The sequence below is a fragment of the Marmota monax genome, unplaced genomic scaffold, assembly GCF_021218885.2.
Source record: "Marmota monax isolate L192 unplaced genomic scaffold, Marmota_monax_Labrador192_F-V1.1 WCK01_AAM20220418_F8-fsc00020, whole genome shotgun sequence".
Classification (NCBI taxonomy): Eukaryota; Metazoa; Chordata; class Mammalia; order Rodentia; family Sciuridae; genus Marmota; species Marmota monax.
In genome coordinates, this window is record NW_026692912.1 from 20,414,219 (window position 1) to 20,435,808 (window position 21,590).

The window sequence follows — 21,590 nt, forward strand, 5'->3', positions numbered from 1 at the left end:
ACAGTAGAGTTGACATCCTTCATGAAGGTCCTTCCAAGGACCAGACGCTTCCAAACTTGATAACTGCCGAGAATAAAGCAGTTCCCACCTGTGGAACTCGCATTCTTACGGGTCCAAACTAGTCTGATGGAGTAAATTCTGTGGAGAACAAAATAGTGGAGGAGGAGGGAAAAGGATTGGGGCAACGGGTCAGAGTAACATGGGAGCAGAAATCCCAAGGGAACTGGGGGGTCGGGTGATAGAATTGCAGGTGGGGACAGGTGGTTCTGCCCTCCGGTGTCTGTTAGTGTTTTCACTCTGGCAATAAACCGTATTTTAAACAGTAGGCCCTGAGCCCTGGAGCTGCTGGCTCCAAGTTCTCTCCCAGTCCTTCTCCCCAGGGTCCACCTCAGGGAGGAGCTGGGGCTGCCGGAGCCCAGACACTGGTATGGCATATGACACGGGTGCTGCCCCCATCTGTAGAGGGAGATGTGTGACTCAGAATACAAGTGTGCCCTCCTCGGTGCCTCCTGGGGCTATTCTCTGGTTCCAGCACACAGCTGCTCTCCTGCAGCTTGCTGGGAGGTGGCTGGCTGTGAAGGCTTTTTGCCAGCTCATTTGCAGGTGCTCTTTATTTTTTGCTTAAGGATAATAAAATATTATTTTTAAAATTTTTATTTTTTTAGTTATACATGACTGTGGATTGTATTTTGACATTGGAGTATAACTTCCGATTCTTGTACATGGAGTGGAGTTACAGTGGTCACATGTTCATATATGAACACAGGAAAGTGATATCCGATTCATTCTGCTGTCTTTCCCATTCCTATCCCCCTCCCTTCCCCCAACTCCCCCCTCCAATCCAGTGAACCTCCCCCCCACACTCATCTGCTGATTGTGAGTCACTATCTGCATATCAGAGACACCTTTGGTTTTGGGGGATTGGATTATTTCACTTAGCATGATAGTCTCCAGTTCCATCCATTTATCAGCAAATGCCATAATTTCATTCTTCTTTATGGCTGAGTTATATTCCATTGTGTACAAGTATCACTTGCAGGTGCTCTTAATGTCACCATGCCCTGCAGGCTGGGACTGAGTTTTGTGTTCTGGCATTTTTGGACCAACATAGTGGAACAAGGACTCCTCCAGTTGACTTGGTCTGTTAAGTCAGGGGCACCCTGTATCCTTGCTGGACCTGTGTCCCATCCTAGCCTGGCAGGGCCAGAGCAAAATGGGCCCTCACAAAGAGGAGGTGAGCTGTGACAAGGAAGAGAGGCAGGACAGAGCCCAGCTCCACGCCAAGGTCTGGAGGTCTCCCAGATAGACCAACCTTCCCGCCCTCATCTCTCCCCACCCACCTCCCCTCCTCCTGCTGCTCACCTTTAACCTCTGCCCAGTTGTTATTTAACTGAGATTCTGCAGTCAGGAAACCAGCCAGTCCCTGCTGGGATGTCCCTGGACTGATTCCAGGATCAGGGCAGGAACCCCTCCCTGCAGGCTGGAAAGGCCAGAACTTCTGTCCCAGGCCCATCAGGACAGGGGAGGCCTTGAGAGTCTCCCAGCTTGCCCTCCCCTCTGGCTTAGCTGGGCTCACAGTCCCTGCTGCCGCCCTGCGGGGGTGGCCTGGCAGAGGGCTTATACCTGTGAGTACCCCCCACTCTGGGAGGAGAGCAGGAAACCAAGGGATGACAGGTGCCAGGTTCCTGCCTGTGTCTTGGCCGATGGCTGAGAAGTTCTGGTGGGAAGTGAGCATGGAGTGGCAGAGCCCATCTGGGGGTCCTTCAGCAGTCAAAACTGCCTCCTTCCAGGTAGGCGAGCAGTGACCTGGGCAAGGCACCTCCCCTTGCTGGCGTGCCTCCCGTGGATGGTGGGTGTAAATATCGCTCAGGGGTTCAACAACTGCAGGCGGGGGGCGGGGGGCCTTGGCTGGACAGTGGGGACAGCTAAAATGTGCTTGGGGAAACTTGAGGGAAAGGTTTCTGGAGAGTGGGGCCATTATTTCCTGTGCTTTTTGACGAGGAGGTCAGGCCATTTGGAGATTACTGGACTTTGCTGGGCCCAAGGGCACAGCCCTGGCGCTGTTCTCTGGGCTCTGTGCCTCCTTATCCAGCCTCAGTGCAGTCCTTGGAGGTGGGGATGGCTTGACACATGGGGGTCTGGGGCTCTGAGACGAGGCGCCTGGGATGGGAGCTGGACAGCCACCCTTGGACTTTCTGCTCAGCTGGAAGCTCAGGCTGGGCTTCGGGGGCCTCCCAGGGGAGGTCAGAATTCATATCCTGACACCAGACAGCTCACCCAGCCTCTTTCTCCTGGGTAGGAGGGGACCGGTGAGAGAGCACCTGTTTCCTCTCAGGGCTGCAACCCAAAGTGAAGCTCTGGCTGTGAACTGCAGTGTTGGGGCTCACCCAGCATCCCCCAAAGGGGCAGTGGAGGAGGGGCAGCCCAGATGGCCAGGGTTTGGGAGTGGAGCCATCTGCGGCCATCCATACCTCCTCACTGTAGAGGAGAGGTGAACTGACACCCAGGGACACATGATGGATCATTCTTGGCTCTAGGGCTCTGCCTCCCTCAGCCAGGAAGGGAGAACTGAGGATGCACCCGGGGGCTTGGAAGCAGTGGTGTTTCCTGGGGCTTCTCACCAGCCAGGGGTCTCCCTCAAGTAAAAGCCAGCTCAAGACCCTTTTGACAGGTGACCCTAGTCACCTTCCAAGGCACAGGCCAGATGGGAGCAGGGACCAGGATTGACCTGGGGGTGGAGCTTGGGGCCTGATTTACAGATTCTCTAAGTGACTAAGCCACTCTTGCTATTAGGCCCTTTTTGTCTGCCCTGAGAAATGGATCTCAGAATACACCCTTCCCAAGAGACAGCATGAGGATTAAATGAATTGATGGGTTTGACAGTCTCAGCCCAGTGCAATCCAGAGAGAACTCAAATTAAAAACAGTAGCCAGGGAGGGGTTGGGGTGGTGGCTCAGTGGTGGGTCGCTTGCCTCGCATGCTTGAGACACTGGGTGCAATCCTCAGCACCACATAAAAAAATAAATAAATGTATTGTGTCCATCTACAACTAAAAAAGAAATCTTAAAAAATAAATAAATAACAGTAGCCAGGGAGCCCCAGCTTGATTAGAGGACTGGGATCAGGACCCACCAAAATCAACCAGAGCTGGATTTAAGCTGAATCTTTGCTCTGCCACTTGCCAGCTGTGATTTTAGCAGGTGATTCCTCTCTGGTTTTGTTTCCTCACCTATAAAATGGGGGTGTTGTGCTAAGGTTTAGCACCTGGCATGGAGGAGACCTGAGAGATGGTTTGTTTTTTTTTTGGTACTTGGACAAAGGGAGCACAAAAAAAAGTAGTCATCTCTAGTCTTACTACCCAGAGCTAATCACTGTCAGCTTTTAGAGAATACTTCCCGGCTGTTTCCTAAATCATAATTATTTTATTTTATTTTTTTAAAGAGAGAGGGAGAGAGAGAGAGAATTTTAATGTTTATTTTTTAGTTATCAGTGGACACAACATCTTTGTTTGTATGTGGTGCTGAGGATCGAACCCGGGCCGCACGCATGTCAGGCGAGCGTGCTACCGCTTGAGCCACATCCCCATCCCCAAATTATAATTATTTTAAACAGTAATATCCATACTAGTTATCACTAGGCTTGCTCTATGAACAATGTTTTGTTTTGTTGTTGTTGGGGATTGAACCCAATGCCTTGCATATGCTAGACACGTGCTCTACCACTGAACTATGTTACCAGGCTCCAACATTTTTAAATCATAATTCATTACACTTTTCATGTTTTTTTTTTTTTCTTTCTTTCTTTTTTCTCTTTTTTTTTTTTTTTTTTTTTTTTTGCATTATGGGAAGTAAGTCCAGGGGGCTCTTGACCACTGAGCTAACTCCCCAGCCTTTCTTTAAATATTATTTTTTTAGTTGTAGTTTGATACAATATCTTATTTATTTATTTTTATGTGGTGCTGAGGATCAAACGCAGCACCTCGCATGTGCTAGGTGAGTGCTATACTGCTGAGCCACAACCCCAGCCACCACCCCCACCCCCTTTTTTTTTTTTTAGGCAGGGTCTAGCTAAATTGCCCAGCCTGATCCCAAATTGCTGGAATTACAGGCATGTGCCACCATGCCCTGCTCATGACATTCTTCTTCTTTTTTGTTTTTTTAGTTGTTGATGGACCTTTATTTTATTTATTTGTATGTGGTGCTGAGAATCGAACCTAGTGCCTCACGCATGCTAGGCAAGCGATAACACTCTTTTAAAGTTTATTTTGAAATGGCAATACCACCACATAGTTCAAAATCCAAAAGTTACAAAGAAGCCAGGCATGTGGCACGTGTCTATAATCTCGTCTACTTGGGAGGCTGAGGCAATGGATTGCAAGTTCAAGGCCACCCTGGGTAGTTTAGTGAGATCCTGTCTCAAAAATGAACTGGGGCACAGTGCAGTGGCACAGTGGCACACGCCTGTAATCCCAGAGGCTTGGGAGGCTGAGGCAGGAGGATCAAAAGTTCAAAGCCAGCCTCAGCAATTTAGCAAGACCCTGTCTCTAAATAAAAAATAAAAAGGGCTGGGGATGTGGCCGAGTGGTTAAGCATCCCTGGTTCCGTCCCTGGTACCACCCCTCCTTACCATTCCATTGGTAAGCACAGTCTGTGTCAATAGGATGTGAGGAAACTGCTGGCTTGTACCCTGCCAGAGGGGCACACCACTCTCAAGAGGATAATGTGGCACTGTGTATAGAAATGTCAAGTACAATAACCTTTGACCCAGCTTCTTGGAACTGATCCTTTGGTTGCAAGAAACAATGAGGGTAAAGTTATGTGCTGAACCCTTGATGGCAAAACATTGAAAATAACCTGAGCATCCACTCATGGGGGACCAGCAGGACATGCAATAGTATTTCCACACCATGGAAAACTGGTGGCTTCAGAAACACAAATCAGTCAGCGAGGTAGCTCTTGTATACTAACACAGTTCACAATGAGACCCTCCCCAGGTGTGGTGATGTGTGCCTCTAATCCCAGCAGCGCAGGAGGCTGAGGCAGAAGTTAGCCTCAGCAACACAAGGCACTGAGCAACTCAGTCAACTCAGTGAGACCCTGTCTCTAAATGAAATGTGACTCAGTGGTTGAGTGCCCCTGAGTTCAACCCCTTGTACCCTAACTACCAAAAAAAAAAAAAATGAGGTCCTGGATAAGGGTTGTAGAGGGCTAGGGATGTAGCTCAGCAAGAGAGCACTTGCCTAGCATGATCCCAGCACCATGAAAGGAAGGGGAAAAAGGGGTTATGGGCCGAGCATAGTAGCCCACACTTGTATTCCCAGCAGATCAGGAGGATCACAAGTTCAAGGCCAGCCTCAGCAATTTTGCAAGGCCCTAAGGAATTTATGAGACTGTCTCAAACTGAAAAATAAAAATGGGCTGGGGGGCTGGACTGTGGCTCAGAGGTAGAGCACTTGCCTGGCATGTGTGAGGCACTGGGTTCAATTCTCAGCACCAAATATAAATAAAGATCCATCAACAACTAAAATGGGCTGGGGATGTAGCTCAGTAATTAAGTTCCCCAGGTTCAATTCCTGATACCAAAAAAAAAGGGGGGGTGTTATGGAATAAGTACAGTGCAGACTCACCTATACATAGCCTGATGCTATATATGAGCATAAAAGGAAAATTAACATATTTTTAATTGCTTGTAAATGCATAAAATATCTCTGGAAAGATCACAAGACTGATAACTGATTGCTTTTGGGGAAGGAATCAGGATGCAAGCACTTGGGCTCCTGGGGAGGAGGCGTTTTTCTTTTGTACACCTTTCTGGAACTTTGTTTGATATGATGTGTTATACTGCAAAATTATTAGAACTGAAATACAAAATAAAAAGTTAATAAGGAAAAGAATAGAAATCCATTCTACTCCACTTCTCACCCTTAAATTTTGACACTTGAATGTTTCTCAGCATTGCTGGGCAAGTGGTGCACACCTATAATCCCAGCAACTTGGGAGGCTGAGGTAGGAGGATCACAAGTTTGAGGCCAGCCTGGGCAACTTATCAAGGCACTGTCTCAAAATTAAAACCCAAGGTTCAATCCCCAGTACGGCACAAACAAAATTCCAAGCATCACTCTGAAACTCATTCTCAGAAACTATGGGATACAGGGGTTCACAGGACAGGCGACCTACCTGCCCAAGGCCTTGGCCTTCACTTAATTTCCCTGAAAAACTGGGATGATCAGTTTGGATCTCTAGAATTTTCAGTGCTGTTTCTTGTCCCCTATGTCTACTTGTTTCCAAGCAGGGCTGAGATCTGTAGCTCAAGGAGTCAAATCATTGGCTCTGTAAATTCACCTGCTCTAGAGAAGCCCTGATCCAGACTTTGCTCAAGGCAGAGGGAAAAGAAATTGAACATCAGAGTTGGGAATGTAGAGAGGGTATGATGCTGTGCACCTGTAATCTCAGTGACTTGGGAGGCTGAGGCAGGAGGATTGCAAGTTGGAGATAAGCCTCAGTGCTAGACAAGCGATAAAAAAATTAAAAAATAAATAAAAAATAAAAAAAAGTGGGCTGGGGTTGTAGTTCAGTGGTAAAGTGCTTGCCTAAACACATAGGCACTGGATTTGATACTCAGCATCACATAAAAATAAATAAATAAAATAAAGGTATAGTGTCCATTTACAACTAAAAAAAATTTTTTTTAATTTTTTAAAGGGCTGAGGATGTGGCTCAGTGGTATAGTACCCCTGTGTTCAATCCCTAAAAAAGAAAGAAAGAAAGAAAGAAAAGAAAAAGGAAAGGAATGAAGGAATGTTGACAAGGGGGAACTTCTACCTTGCCACAGAAGAGGACATCTGTTCCTAGCATCTCATTCTTGGAGGAATGGTCTAAAGGTTCAATGTCACCTCCTTCAGACTTTGTAGTTCTACAAAAAATACTTGCCTTACAGAGGACAGAACTGACACTAATATCTGTGATTTTACTTACTTATTCATTTAGTTTTTGCTGTACTAAGGATTGAACCCAGCACACATGTTAGACAAGTGCTCTATCACTGAGCTACAATCAGGACCCTTATATATTTTGTTTGTTTGTTTGTTTTGAGATAGGATCTCATTATGTTGCTTGAGACTGACCTTGACTTGCTATTCTTCTGCCTCAAAATCCCTGGGATTGCTGGGATTACAGGTGTTCTTTACTATGTTGGATCCAGTAAATGTTTTTATAATTGACAGATGTTGGAAAAAAGGGCCAGGGGCTGTGGCTCAGTGGTAACGCACTTGCCTGGTATGTGTGAGGCATTGGTTTCAATTCTCAGCACCACATATGAATACAACATAAAGGTCCATCAACAACTAAAAAAAAAAAATTAAAATTAAAAAAATAAAAAGGAGGGTTGGGGATGTGGCTCAAGCGGTAGCGCGCTCGCCTGGCATGCGTGCAGCCCGGGTTCGATCCTCAGCACCACATACAAACAAAGATGTTGTGTCTGCCTAAAAAATAAATATAAAAAAAAAAAATAAAAATAAAAAAAAATAAAAAGGAAAAAGGGCCAAAGATGAGTGAGGCCATTTACTGAAATAGACACATCAAAAGATGCTCAAGTTCATTACAGCCAGGGAAATACAGGGAAACCATGAGGTTGCTCTCCACCCAGTGGCCTGGGATCCTCCTCACACACAGCTGGTGGGATGCAGGTTCCTACATTGGGGGAAAGCAATGCAAACATCCTGGACCCAACACTCCCATTCCATGCAATCTGACTCTTAGGGAAAAAAGTGTCTGGATGCAGATGCCTAGCCATAGCTTCAAAGCCCCGACCACAGAGGGAATGCTCTCCTCGGCCAAGTTGCGGGTGCTCCTAGGAAGGCCAGACAGCCATTAAAGACACTGAACTTGCAGTGTCCCCAGAGAGGCAGGGGAGAGAGGTATAGAGACTGAGAATAATTTCTGGTCCTTGGAAGCCTGGGGCCAGAATTCAAATCTTGATTTTGTCACTTGAGCAAGTGACTATACTTCTTGTGCCTCTGTTTCCTCACCTGTGTAGCAAGGATGATGAAGATGCTAGGATTTGTGTTATAGGGTTGATCTGAGGATGGAATGAGCAATTGGGTCCATGGTGTTTAGAGCACGTTCTGGTCCAATACATGTCTAGAAGATTCCCTATAAGATTATTGTTGAATAAGAAAATTAAGAGGAATCAAAATATTGCATCAAGGTCCTAAAAATATCTAGTGTGTTTGTGATTTCAAGAGCATAGAAAATTATGGGATGCACATGCTTGGCTGTCAGTTGGGATTACTCAAGAAGGAAGTGTCTGTTTGGGGGACAGATAAGCAAAAGAAAAGCGCTTAAATCTTATTATGTTTATACAACTACTAAATAATATGCATGTATATGTATAAAGTTTCAATGATTAAACAAGAAGGAAACTAAGATAGGAAAGCACCTCTCTCCACAGAGACCTGGGGGTGCCAGCAGTGTGCCAAGAGCAGAAGTCCAGCTAATGATGGACTCTTCCCCAATATCACTTGCTTATTTCAAATCAGTTTCTGATAAATATTTACCCCAATGCAGGAAAGAGGGAGAGAGGACAGCGGTACCGAGGAGATCCCATCAGTAATTTGAAGGATGGCCTTTTATCCAGGGATTTTCCCTAGTGCAGCACCCCCTCTCCCTTTCTGAGCCTCAGCTGTCATAAGGACCTCACCAAGACACTTTTTCATGCTAGCACAAATGGGGAGCCTCCTCATTACAGCTTAACCCCCTCCCCCATGCCCCTCAAATCCATTCTCCATACAGTAACACAGCCCCAGGGCGCTTCCCAAGTACAATCCGATCATGTCCTTCCTCCATAAAACCATTTTAATGCCATCAAATTTAATCCAAATTCTTTATGGCGCTGAGACTCCGCAGTAAATCCGGCGTCCCGGTACTGGGAGCAGCCAGGTGAAAGCGCCCAGTTTTCTCTTTGATCTTTGCTTTTCACACACGGCTCCCCTCTTTGCCTGGCAGTCTCTCCCCACACCCCATAGGCTTCAGCTGGGACGTCGCTTCCTCCAGGAAGCCTTCCCAAGCCCCTCAGGGTCGGTTAGGGGCTCCGAGAGGGTAGAAGCCCGGGCTTTGATTGTCACATTCCCGAGGCCAGAGGTCGCATCCCCGGTGCCTGCCCCGAGTCGGGGCTTTTCGGGATCGGAATTCGGTGACCTCCACAAGGTGTCCGCCAGCTCTGTCACTCGATCCGGGCCGGGAGCAGGGGCTGAGGGCTGCTGACAGGGACTGACTATTTTGGGACGTGCGGCAGGGTCCTAAGGAGGGTGGTGACTAAAGGAGTGCATATCCCTTTAAACGAAAGGCCGCGAGGGGAGAGCGCCTCGGAAGCACTCGGAGCTGCCGGGCGCTCGGGGTCCTGCCCCCCCTCCAGGACGGCTCAGGGGAAGGCGCCGATTCCTATTGGTGCAGAGGAGGTCTTGGGCGGCGCTGATTGGCCGAGGGCAGGGGCGCGTCAGGGCGGGGCGGGCGTTTCCCGCCCGGCCTAGCTCTCCCGCGCACCGGGACTATGTGGTGGGCGCGGAGCCACCTGCGCGCGGCTCTGTCCCTGGCAGCTGTGCCTGCGCGTGGTGCAACGCCCGAGGGCGCGGCGCGGCGGGAGTTGAGCGCGCGGCCTGCGCCGCAGGAGCCCGGCATGGAGTATCAGGTAGCTGGGGGGCCGGCGGGGGGCGGTGGCGCAGTGACACGTGGGCCGGACTCCGCCAGCTTTGGGGAAACCGGCAGCTTGGGACGGGGGACTCCGGGGGCGGGGACAGGGAACAGGAAGTTGGGCTCTGGTCCCCGGATTTGGGAATTCTTAGGCTGTTAGTGTCCCGCGGTAGAGAGGGAAGGGACGTTGGTGATAAGATCGAGATCCAGAGGCACAATTGGTCTCAGGAATAACAGCACCCCCCGAGTCTGCGCCATCAGTGCTGGGGGCGCTGGGGGACGGAATTCGGGAGTATGGGGGCGCTGTCTCCGGGATTCAGAAAATTAGGGACCCAAGGGCCTGGAATGGTGGGCGAGCAGGAATCAGGGGCCGTGGAGGGCCCAAGAATCAGGAACACAGAAAACATGTGCGGGTGCTGTGCCAGGACCTGGTGACCAGAGACCAGAACCTGAGGCCAGGCAGGCTGGTGGCACTGGTTTGAGGGGAATGAGGCCTCCATCCTACCCACGAAGCCTCGAGGGCAAGAGTCACGGATCTGAGGCCTGAGGGGAAATAAACAGCACCCCTACTCCCCATGCCCTGTGGCTTCTCCAGAGGTGGGATCTACCTGGCCCTTCTGATGGAAGACCCTGCTCTTCTCCACCTGGTTGCTTCAGGCAGCTGTGCTCTGGGTCAGAATGTGGAACCCCAGAGTCCCCAGGATTAGATGTAGAATCTAACTCCTCCAGGAGTTCCAGAATTCTAAGATCCTAGCATGTGGTTCTGGCCTGAGCCTAGTAGGAGCCAGTGTGGTGGTGGAGGGAATGAGGGCCAAGCCTCATGAGGGCCAAGTATGAGGGTGAAGACCCAGTGGATAAGGTCCTGGGAGCCAGAGCAGGAAGCAAAGCTGGTTCCGTTAGTCTTGCCGCCCTCTCTGCCTGGCACTCCCTGGGTGGGGTTGAACTGCCGCAAGCTCCCATCTTTGCCAGAGTTGGAAAGATGCCACTGCTCTCTCCCCATTGCTTAACCTATAGGCTGGGGCAGAAGGGCTGACTTGGTACCCTGGCTTGGTCACTGGTATGCTGGGTGCCTGTGTCCCTAAGAACCCTTAGTGAACCTTAATCTGCTACCTGGGGACTGTGGTTACCAGGATGCCGTGCGCATGCTCAACACCCTGCAGACCAATGCCAGCTACCTGGAGCAGGTGAAGCGTGAACGGGGTGACCCACAGACACAGCTGGAAGCCATGGAGGTGTACCTGGCACGGAGTGGGTTGCAGGTAATGAAGGAAAAGCCTCTGACTACTCTTGACACCCCCACCCCCAATCTGAGAATGCCGTGGCTGAGGTGGGGACCTCATCTCTCTGTTCCAGGTGGAGGACTTGGACCAACTGAATATCATACATGTCACTGGGACCAAGGGGAAGGTGAGGGGCAGGACCCATGGGTCAGTGTCCACTTGGTAGGCTGGTGGAGTAGGGCCTGTCCACGTAACACCTTTTCTTTCCAGGGCTCCACCTGTGCCTTCACTGAACATATCCTCCGGAATTATGGCCTGAAGACAGGATTCTTTAGGTACTGAGTTGGGAGGGTTGTGTCTCCTAGCTCTCTGGGGGACTGTGGAACCAGAGTGAGGTCAGCTGCAAGGCCCTGGATTCAATCCTCAATGCCACAGTGAGGGAGGGTGGGGGCGGAAAGGAAAAAAGAAATGGAGAGAAGGGCTCAGTATGAGAGGGTATTTGGCAATTCAAATCCAGCCACATCATTTAGTGATGTGCTGAGAAGTATGTCATTAGGCAGTTTTGTTGCACAAACATCACGGGTAGACTTATGTTAGTCAGTGTTCCATCAGTATGACCAAAATACCTGACAAGAACAACTGAGAGAAGGAAAAGTTTATTTTCACTCAAGGTTTAGTTCACAGTCATCTAACTTCATTGCTCTGGGCCTGAGCGAGGGAGAACATCATGGTAGAAGGGTGAGGCGTAGGAAAGCTGTCAGCTCTTGGAAGCCAGGAAGCTGAGAGAGAGAAAGAGCAGGAAGAAGATAGACCCCTCCAGGCACACCCCTTGATATACTTCTTCCAACTAGGTCCTGCCTTCCAGTAGTCCATTCACCTATCAGTGGATTAATCCAGTAAATGGATTAATCTACTGATGAGGTCAGAGCCCTCATGATTTTATCATTACCTAAAAGCCCTACTTCTGAACCTTGCTGTTCTGGGCACCATGTTTTCAACACCTTAGCTTTTGGGGGGACACTCCAGATCCAAGCCATAACAGTTCTTACACAACTAAGATGTGATATCACTACGTGATGTAATCTTACAGGATTATGTGTTCCATCCGTTGGCCAAAATGTTGTTATGTGACACTTACATATAAGGCAATGATCTGTCTTCTAAAATAATATTTTTGGGTAGAAGCCCTAACTTTTGGCTTGGATCCATGTGTCTTTGTGGCCACCCAGAGATGTGGCATAAACACGAAAGAATGGGCCTTGTCCTTGAGGGCAGAAAGACAGACATGTGTTAGCAGAGTGACTGATTGGTGTGTGATGGGGAGAGCAGGGGATTTTTGGAGCCCTCAGAACAGGCTAGACCATGATGAGAGTGAGGGGCCTTTCCCTCCCTCTGAAGGGGGTGTCTTACTTGAGACCTGTGATGTAGGGTGGGCCAGGTCATGATGTGGGGAGTGCAGTGCAAGGGCCTGGAGATAGAAAGGGGAAGATGGTGGCTGGAGGGACAAAAACAGCCCAGAGGGAGTGGGGCACAGGGAGAAGCCCAGGGGCAGTGAGAGGTGAGGCCTAGAGACCAGGACATCAGTCTCTGCAGGGCCTGAGAGGATGTGCGAGGAGCTGGGTCTCTCTTGAGGGCATCAGGAGCCTTGGGAGGATATTCAGCAGGGGAGTGACTTGGTCAGGTGTGTCTTTCCAAAGACAAGTTTGACTGCAGGGCAGGGGAAGGCCCTGGGGCTTGGAAAGGGAATCCCGATGACCCGTCTCCCGGCAGCTCTCCCCACCTGGTGCAGGTGCGTGAGCGGATCCGCATCAACGGGCAGCCCATCAGCCCTGAGCTCTTCACCAAGCACTTCTGGCACCTCTATCACCAGCTGGAGAAGACCAAGGTGCCCATGCCAGGGTGGGGTAGGGGGTGCTGCACATTCTAAGACCCCATCATCCCAGAGCAGGGGCTGTAGGGGCCCGGGCCCTAATGCGATTCTGTGCCACAGGATGGCAGCTGTGTCTCCATGCCCGCCTACTTCCGCTTCCTCACGCTCATGGCCTTCCACGTCTTTCTCCAAGAGAAGGTGTGTGCCCACTCCCAGAACACTGGATCTGAGGCATTGGGGACAGGACCTCAGTAGGCTGGGACTCCTGGTTCTAGATGACATCGGTGTACCTGCTACTCCTGCCATTGCCATCTGGTTTTCTGCAGGTGGACCTGGCAGTGGTGGAGGTGGGCATCGGCGGGGCTTACGACTGCACCAACATCATCAGGTGAAGGCAGCGCCTATGGACTTGAGTGGGCCTAGGAACCAGGCCTTCTGCTGCCCAGTGGCTCAGGGTGGAGCGTCCTGACCTTTTTATCTTCTGCAGGAAACCTGTGGTGTGTGGAGTGTCCTCTCTCGGCATCGACCACACCAGCCTTCTGGGGGACACAGTGGAGAAGATTGCATGGCAGAAAGGGGGCATATTTAAGGTGATCAGGCAGGCTGGGGGCAGGGAAGTACATGGGGGCCTGGCCCTGGCCCCAGGTTCAGAGGAGTGGGGCTGGGACAGGCCTTTGTGTCCTGACTCAGGACAAGGTCCTGGCCATGAGCAGGGTCTGGGTTCTTGTCCTGCCTTCACAGTGTGGAGCAGGTTGTGCCCTTCTCTGGCCTCAGTCTCCCCATTGAAACACAAGGGACGAGAGGCTGAGTGGCGGTTCAGACCCAGATCTGTGGGGGCCAGAGAGGGAAGGGTGGAGGACCCTGGCCGCCCATCTCACTCTTCCTGGCCCATGCAGCATGGCGTCCCTGCCTTCACCGTGCTCCAGCCAGAGGGTCCCCTGGCTGTGCTGAGGGATCGAGCCCAGCAGATCTCAGTGAGTGGGACTGGATGGGGCGGCGGTGGGCAGGGAGGGTCTGGGCTGGCTGGAGAGGCTCTTTCTCCTGGGGACCTCAGCGTGCTTGTCCCTGCAGTGTGGGAGCTGCCCAGCCCTGCAGCTGCTGTCCCCTGGAACATCTCTGGGTTCTGGAGCAGGGCCCTGTGGGCTCTGATAGATGGGCATGGGAGGGCTTTCTGCTCAAGGTGGTGGTGGCAACTCTGCTGACCACCTGCCGCCCATCTCCGTGCAGTGTCCTCTCTACCTGTGCCCTCCACTGGAAGCCCTGGAGGAAAGGGGGCGGCCACTGACCCTGGGCCTGGAGGGAGAGCACCAGCGGTCCAACGCGGCCTTGGCTTTGCAGCTGGCGCACTGCTGGCTGCAGTGGCGGGACCACCAGGGTGAGTGGCCTGGCGAGTGGGCAGGTGGGGGGCAGTCATGGGAGCCTGCCTCTGAGGGTCCTGAGCATGGTGGGCCTCACACATTCCACAGACGTCAGGAAGCTGAAGGTGTCCAGGCCAAGTGTGCCATGGCCGCTGCCCCTGGCACCTGTGTTCCAGCCCACATCCCACATGCGGCACGGTGAGTCGGACCTTCCTGCCTAGCCAGGACCACCACGCGTCTTTGTGCCCCTTCAGATGTCTCTTTTGGCTTCCTGTTTGGGAGGTCACTTTGAGAGGGTGCCTAAGGGTCTGTATCTCTCTGACCTTGAGTTCACGAATCTGTCTGAGCCCCAGTTTCCCATCTGCCAAATGACGATGACAGGACCCACGGCTAGGCCTGTTGTGAGGATTTGCTGAGGTGACATCAGTAAGGTGTTGAGCCCAGGGCCTGGAAGATGTGGGAAAAGTGCCCAGCCAGTGGTAGCTACTGTCCCTGTCATTGTCATCATCAGGCCCTCTGCTTCTTGTCCTCCCAGAAGCCCTCAGCGCCTATGCGCTCATGCTGTCACACCCCTACAACAGATGGTTTCAGCATACCCACTGTGCCCAGCTGGCTGTCAGGGGTTAGTGACAGTGCTGGAACAGATCTCGGACCACAGCCTAGCCCAGCCCTGGCACTGAGAGCTCAGGGCTCTCCAGCTGTCAGGTGGAGCTAGTGTATGGTGGCAGCCCCTTCTCAGGGTGGCCTGGAAGGTTCCACCAGGTGAGGCAGGCTAAGCCTCAAACCCAACAACTAGCACCCGTAAGAAGCTCTTGGGTTGATGCCCCTTAGCAGTGGCAGCTTGTGGGGACAGTGTGCTTGGAGTTCGCGCAGAGCTGAGGACTAGGGTAGGAGAGGATCCCGAGCACTGCCTGCCTCTACCAGGGCTTCGGGACACTGAGTGGCCAGGCCGGACGCAAGTGCTGCGGCGAGGGCCCCTCACCTGGTACCTGGACGGGGCACACACCACCAGCAGTGTGCAGGCCTGCGTGCGTTGGTTTCGCCAGGCCCTGCAGCGCAGTGAGAGGCCCAGCCGGTGAGGACGGCAGGGGCGGGGCCTTGGGCAGGGCCACAAAGAAGGGACTGGAGGTGCTGTTCTGACCCTGGTCTGGTTCCTTTCCCCTGGTGCAGTGGGCCTGAGGTGCGGGTCTTGCTCTTCAACTCCACTGGCGACAGGGACCCTGCAGCCCTACTGAAGCTGCTGCAGGTGAGGGGCCAGGTGGGGGGTGGCCGGCAGCCCAGCAGCCCTGGTTCTCCCTGCTGTGGGAACCTGGACCTCCTCAGCTCCGTTCCCTTTCCCCTGAATTGTACTGAGGGTCAAGTGCAAACGCGAGGCGCTCCGGGGACTCGGACTCGGCCAGGGTTCAGGGAGGGCCATGTGGTGGTTAAAGGTGCAGGCTCTGCACTCACATGCCATGCCCCATTAGTCACTGGCATGTGACCCTGGACAAGAAGTGGCATTTTCCTGAGCCTCAACTTGCCTCTCCATGAAATGGGGTTGCCACTAAGATACCGCCTGTGTTTGGGGACCCCAGCATATCAGGGCTGAAGTGGCTGTTAGGGATCATCTCCCATTTCACAGACCCAGGAACCTTGCTCTTTCCTCTGGATTTGGGGCCTGCTCCCTAGCTGGGCGACCTTAAGCAAGTTTCTGCCCAATCCTCTCTCCCCCATCTGCGCAGTAGGTGGTACTCTTGTCACCAACGCAGAGGCCAGACAGGTACCTGGAAGCAGAGGGGAGAGGGCTGGTGCCATGGCTGGGCTTCTGCAGTGTCACTCTAGTACAGGGAGGGGCAGTGCCTTGAGAGAGCTTGGGTGGCATGTGAGGTCAGGGTGGGTGATGTCCCCTCAGGAGTGTGACACCATGTCTTTCCCTTGGTCTTCAAGCCCTGCCAGTTTGACTATGCTGTCTTCTGCCCCAACCTGACAGAGGTGGCATCCACAGACAATGCAGGTGAGAGGGGAAAGATGTGGTCCCTGATGGTGGGCAGGGGGTTAGGGGCATTATGTTTTTAAATAGTTTGAAATACTGTTGTAAAAAGTGCAGATCCCAGGCCCTGCGTCAAGCTGGGGAGAGTTCTGGAATCTGTATTTTTTAACCAGGCCTCCCAGACATCCATTGCCCAGGAGGGTGGTGAGGCCCAGGGAGAGACTGAGCTTAGTGGGCGGGAGCCTCTGGCTGGCTCCCAGGCCTCAGGCAAGTTGTTGAAATGGCCCGAGCCTCCGCCTCCTCACGTGTCTGCTGTGGGGGCCACCAGCAGAGTCTGTTGATGTGCCGTGTACTGAGCCTGATGCTAAACTGAGGTGCACACCGCATACCTGCCCCTTTCTTCTGTCTCATTCCCCGCTCCCCGTCCCTGTCCCCTTCACTGACATGCCTGGCTCTGTACCCCACAGACCAGCAGAACTTCACAGTGACGTTGGACCAGGTGCTGCTCCGCTGCCTCGAACACCAGCAGCACTGGAGCTGCCTGGATGAGGAGCAGGCCGGCCGTGACCTCTGGCGGCCCTCCAGCCTGGAGCCTGGCGGCCCGGCACCCCTGCGGCTGGCCCCACGCGGCCTGCAGCCCTGCAGCTCCAGCTCCCTGGTCTTCAGCTGCATCTCCCACGCCTTGCAGTGGATCAGCCAAGGCCGGGACCCCGTCTTCCAGCCACCCAGCCTCCCGAGGGGCCTCCTTGCCCACCCCACGGCAAGCAACGGGGCCAGTGTGCTCCGCGAGGCTACTGCGATCCACGTGCTGGTCACGGGCAGCCTGCACCTTGTGGGCGGTGTCCTGAAGCTGCTGGAGCCCTCCTTGTCCCAGTAGCCAAGGTGGTGGGGTTGCGGGTGGGAGCCTCCCACACCTGCCCCGGCTTAGCACCACGAACTTACACCAGGTGCCTTTTGATTTCTGCTTTCCTGATTCGGAGACTAACCCAGGCTGTGGGTGTTGGAGTGGGAATGTCCTGTCCCTGGGGTCCTGTACCTTGCTTGCAGCCAGGACAGCAGGGCTTCCAGGGCCCCAACGGTTGTAGGAGGCCTGCAGCTCAGCCCATTTCCCTGCCACCCAACCTGCCTCCTGGCTCAGACTCAGCTCATGGAGTGAGTTGCCTGGCCATGCTTAGGGTTCTGCTTGGGGCTAGGCACTATCTTTCCTTCTCCCAGGGCCTCTTGAGAAGGAGAGAACCCCTGCCTTGGGCACCCTGGGAAAGAGCATGGCTGGAGTGAATTAAAGCCTGTCAATTTTTTTTTAATGGAAAAACCTTGTTCCTTCATCAGATGCCAGGGGGCTGGGGCTGTAGCTGCTGTAGGAACCAGATTGTGTAGAGGGAGCCCAGGGTCAGTGGCCTAAGTTCTCTGCCTCTGAGCCTCAGGTGGCCTGTCTGTGAGAAGCCTGGACTGACATTCACGGGCCACATGCCAGGTACTGCTTTGTAGCCCTTGTGAAGACCATGTGAACTAGGAGGCGTACTCGGTTTGTTGATGAGGGACTGGCTGGCTCCAAGAAGCTAGGGGAGCTGCCCACAGTCACACAGCCGGTAAGCAGCGGATCCAGGGTTAGAGCCCAGAGTTGTCGGGGGCTTGTGTCCTGAACCCAGAGCAAGTGGCATGGCACCTCCTGGTGTTTGGTTTCTCGAAGCCTCGATCCCAAGGCTGTGCCACCAAGTGAGTGGCAGAGGGGACTTTCAATCAAACCTGCTGTGCCCTGGCCACCTGCTACTGCTCAAGACGCCACATTTGCCACCATGCCAGGCCATCCTAATCCTAGTGGGCAGCACTGCTCTACGCTGCCCACTCCTCGTTGTTCCAGAGGCCCCTCCCCTTTGCCCAGCCCAGCCCAGCACGGGTTTCATGTCTGATTTATTGATGGTAAATATACAGGGGTGAGCCCAGGACAAGCAGCCTGGCCACTCTCCACCTGCTGCCTGTCCAGTGGCCGGGAGGGGGTCACCATGTGGCAGTGGTGGGGGGAGCTAGGCTCCCTCACCCCACTATTCTTGCTGCCCTCTGGACTCTCAGACCGGGCGCCTCTTGGCTTCTGTTTCCCCCACCAAAGTTGTACCAGTTCAGGTGTGGAGGCCACGGGCACCAGGTCAAGGTGGCCTTGGGGTGGACCCCTTTTCCTTCCCCTGGTGGAGGTGCTGTTGGCCTGGGCGGCTGGGCCCCAGCACAGTTCGCCGGCGCAGCAGCCAGGTTAAATGGCTGGGACTGGAGTTTCCGTCAGCAGTGTGGACGAATGAGGCGGTGATCTCGTCCTCTGTGGTCCTGGGCAGCTGTGTCGCAGAGCCCCTGGGTTTGGAGGTTCTGTGGGATGGGGTGGGGGGACCCCATGGTGTTCCAAGTCGGTGCCCCCGCTGGCAGCAGGCCCCTGAGAGGGGGGCGGGCAGGGCCGGTGCAGAGAGCATGCTCCGTCCTCAGTTGAGTGGAGGCACTGGGGTCCTGGGGAGAGTTGGTGGCCAGTGGTTCCCAGCTGGTGGCTGCTCAGTCTCTCCGGCAGGGGGCGCCCAGGGTTCCGGGCTGGGGGCTACGCCATGCTGCTGGTGGAGCAGGGGGTGCTCTGGGTGCTCCCGATGCTGTGGTTGGTGCTGCTGCTCTCAGAGGAGGCCGGGGCAGCCACCGCCACCACGGGCTCCCGCTTGCTGGGGGGACCTGGGGGCGGGGCAGGGGCGGAGGTCAGGGCCCCGGCCAGGGCTCCCCACTCCCTCTGAGGCTTTGCCGGGCTGCCCCAGGTGGTGGTGGGGGCCCTGGGTGTTCCCTGTGGGGGCCTGGGATACTCACGCGTGTGCGAGTAGATGTACCAGAGCGCCGCGGTGAGCAGGGCCCCAATGAGGAAGGCGCCAAAGGTGATGCCCAGCACGGTGGACAGGACCAGGCCTTTGCCTGAAGGACCAAAGCAGTGGTCAGCCACGTGGTCAGCCCAACCCCGCCCTATTGCGCGGGCCAGGAGCAGGGGTTTGGGTGCTAGTTCTGGCTCAGCCACTGACCCTGACCTCTTCATTTAGCAGATGGGCTGGCCACACCCGTGCCCAGCACTAAGCTCTGACCCTCCACCCAGAAGGCCCAGCCAGCCAGGCCTACTGGGCCATGCCTCGGCCTCCGAAGCCTGGCAGAGGCATTAATGGGAAGTAAGGATGGTATAGTCATCAAAGAATGAGAAGGGCCTCGGGCTCCAGAGCCTGTCCAGCCCTACAGAGTGACCTTTCTTCAGCCTCTGCCCCTCTCTGAGCCCACATGCCAGCTAGGAACAGGCCAGAGCACCTCCCAGGGCACTTCAGCTCTGCCGGAGTTGTCCCAAGCCTCAGTCCTTCCACCCTCCTGTCTCCTGTGACCACAGGCCAGGCAGCCTCCACTCGAGCCTCTGATTTTCCATCTGTGCAGGGGAGCATTTGCCCTGCTTTTTTGGTCCTGGCTGTGGGTTGGGGGGCCACCCTTCCTGGATGACAGGTGCCTGCCACCTCTGGGGGAGCTAGTGAAGAAACTGGAGGGCACTGGACTGAAGAGGCGTCTCCCACACTGGGGGCCTCAAGGAAGCAAGAAAGCCAGTACCCCTCACAGTGCCTCATGTTCCATCCAGCAGGCCCTGCCCCTCCGCAAGGTTAGCCAGTGACCAAGGGGGTGGAGAAGAGCCCTGGGCAGGAGCCAGAGGCCTGCAGTGTTGTTCCACAGGGTGGTCACAGCAGAGGCTCCATCAAGATGCAGCCTACTGGGGCTGGGGATGTGGCTCAAGTGGTAGCGCGCTCGCCTGGCATGCGTGCGGCCCGGGTTCGATCCTCAGCACCACATACAAACAAAGATGTTGTGTCCACCGAAAAATAAATAAATACATATCTTAAAAAAAAAAAAAAAAAAAAGATGCAGCCTACAGTGTGCTATTCCGGCCACTGGGACTCTGGGGACTCTGCCCCTTTCTGGGGCTTCTCACCTGAGATCCTTCAGCTGTCCCCTGATTCCCACTCAGCTAACCAAGCAAACCTCAGAGAGACCCAGGGGAACTCACTCACCAGGCGGGCCAGGGCTGACGATGCTCAGGCGCATGGAGACAGTCTTGTGGACTTCCTGAGGGGGAGGGGAGAGAGAAGTGTGGCACAAGCTTTGGGAGGCAGCGTCCTTCTCTCCCTGGCTCTGCGCCCCTGGCTGTCACAGCCCAGCCTAAAGCCCTGACTGTGAGTCCTGCCTCCACTATTGTCCAGCTGGGAGCTGGCAGGCGAGCCTGGGGATCTGCTGGGGGATGGCATCAAGCCACAGTCCTGCCAGGGACTTTCCTATGAGTCCCTGCAGCCCCTGACGCCTGTGGGCACTGTGGGGCGCCCATTACCCTTGCACACACCTCGATGAGCCAGGCAATGAGCAGCTCGGAGGCCCAGGCTTGCTGGCCAGAGGGAAAGGCCCACTTAGGTGCAGCCCCAAAGGCCCCCCAGCCTCATACAACCAGAGCAGTTTTTGATAGTGAGGAACTTTCCACGTAAAGAGCTGGGGTGACCCTGAAAACATGTCCAGCACTGAGTGCCTGAGAGCAAAGATTCACTGGACCATGAAGCGTTGGCACCAGCAAAGGCAGAAAGTGAGGATTTTCTGTCCTCCTTTCCTAGGGCCCCGTCCATTGGGATCACTTTGGTGATCATACCACATGGGTGGGTAGATTGCTGGGGGAAGGACAGGAGTCTGGGTGGGACAGTGGGATTATTGATGAATGGACCTGCGGACAGAAGGAAAATGGATAGATGGAAGCTGGAGCTGCAGATTCTGCCCAAGACAAAGCGATCCCACCAGAAGGCTGTAGGTGGCAGCAAATGCCCCCAGAGCCCGGCTGTCAGACCACAAGCATGACTCTGGCTCTGCCCCTCACCAGCTGGTCCCACATCCCCCTGGACAGCCACATCCCTGCCAGAGCTGGAAGCCACTGTTGAAGCCGGGCCTGGACCAGGCTCCACTCACCTGGGACCAGGTCCTGGGACGCAGGGCCACAGTGCAACTGAGGGTGCCAGCTGTGGGTGTGGGCACCATGTAGACACGGAGGAGAAAGCTGAAGCGTAGGTCACCCTCAGGGCTGGGGGACAGCATGCTCACACAGCTGCCCTTGGCTGCCCGGCCCTGGATGAGTTCCACGGTGTCTGCCTCAGGCCCCAAGTCTAGGTGGCAGCTGTCCAGCTGAAGCACGACCTCAGGGATCAATGGGGACATGCCCACCTGCATGGAGAGGTGGGGGGAAGGGTGTGGGCAGCTCTTCTTGACCCTCCACCTCTGTTCTTTGGAAATAGCCAGAAGGCAGAGTTCCCACCCCTGAATCCTCACAGTAGGACAGACAGGGTCTGCCTGGAGCAAATAGAAGGGTGACATCTAATCAGTGACTGAGAACAGTACCATCCCTATCTGTCCCTCCCAAGCCCTCAGGCCAGCTCCCTCCTCTGGAAGTTTAATTCTGGTCTTTTCTGTAGC

General features: G+C 54.0%; 2 protein-coding genes across 3 annotated transcripts in view; one reads left to right on the forward strand and one right to left on the reverse strand.

The window, feature by feature from the left end:
- Positions 1–1,419: 1,419 nt before the first annotated feature.
- Positions 1,420–17,415, forward strand: Fpgs (folylpolyglutamate synthase). Of its 2 annotated transcripts, none has more exons than XM_046451284.2 (15): positions 1,420–1,790; positions 10,817–10,945; positions 11,040–11,093; positions 11,177–11,241; positions 12,677–12,791; positions 12,897–12,974; positions 13,103–13,164; positions 13,264–13,366; positions 13,673–13,750; positions 14,004–14,151; positions 14,243–14,332; positions 15,059–15,209; positions 15,305–15,380; positions 16,061–16,127; positions 16,571–17,415. In XM_046451284.2, the coding sequence occupies exons 1-15, from the start codon at positions 1,668–1,670 to the stop codon at positions 16,978–16,980; spliced, it is 1,749 nt and encodes a 582-aa protein (XP_046307240.1). In that variant the 5' UTR covers positions 1,420–1,667; the 3' UTR covers positions 16,981–17,415. The 2 variants fall into 2 exon arrangements, with proteins under 2 accessions (XP_046307240.1, XP_046307239.1); XM_046451283.2 differs by lacking the exon at positions 1,420–1,790 and adding an exon at positions 9,532–9,684.
- Positions 17,416–17,996: 581 nt separating this feature from the next.
- The window catches only part of Eng (endoglin), a 31,720-nt gene continuing 28,126 nt past the window's right edge, over positions 17,997–21,590 (reverse strand). Inside the window, exons 13-16 of the mRNA XM_046451281.2 lie at positions 21,090–21,341; positions 20,156–20,210; positions 18,933–19,034; positions 17,997–18,803 (exon numbers count right to left, since the gene is read on the reverse strand). Of these exons, the coding sequence (XP_046307237.1) occupies positions 18,679–18,803; positions 18,933–19,034; positions 20,156–20,210; positions 21,090–21,341 (534 nt within the window). The 3' untranslated portion in view covers positions 17,997–18,678. The remainder of the gene's footprint in view (positions 18,804–18,932; positions 19,035–20,155; positions 20,211–21,089; positions 21,342–21,590) is intronic.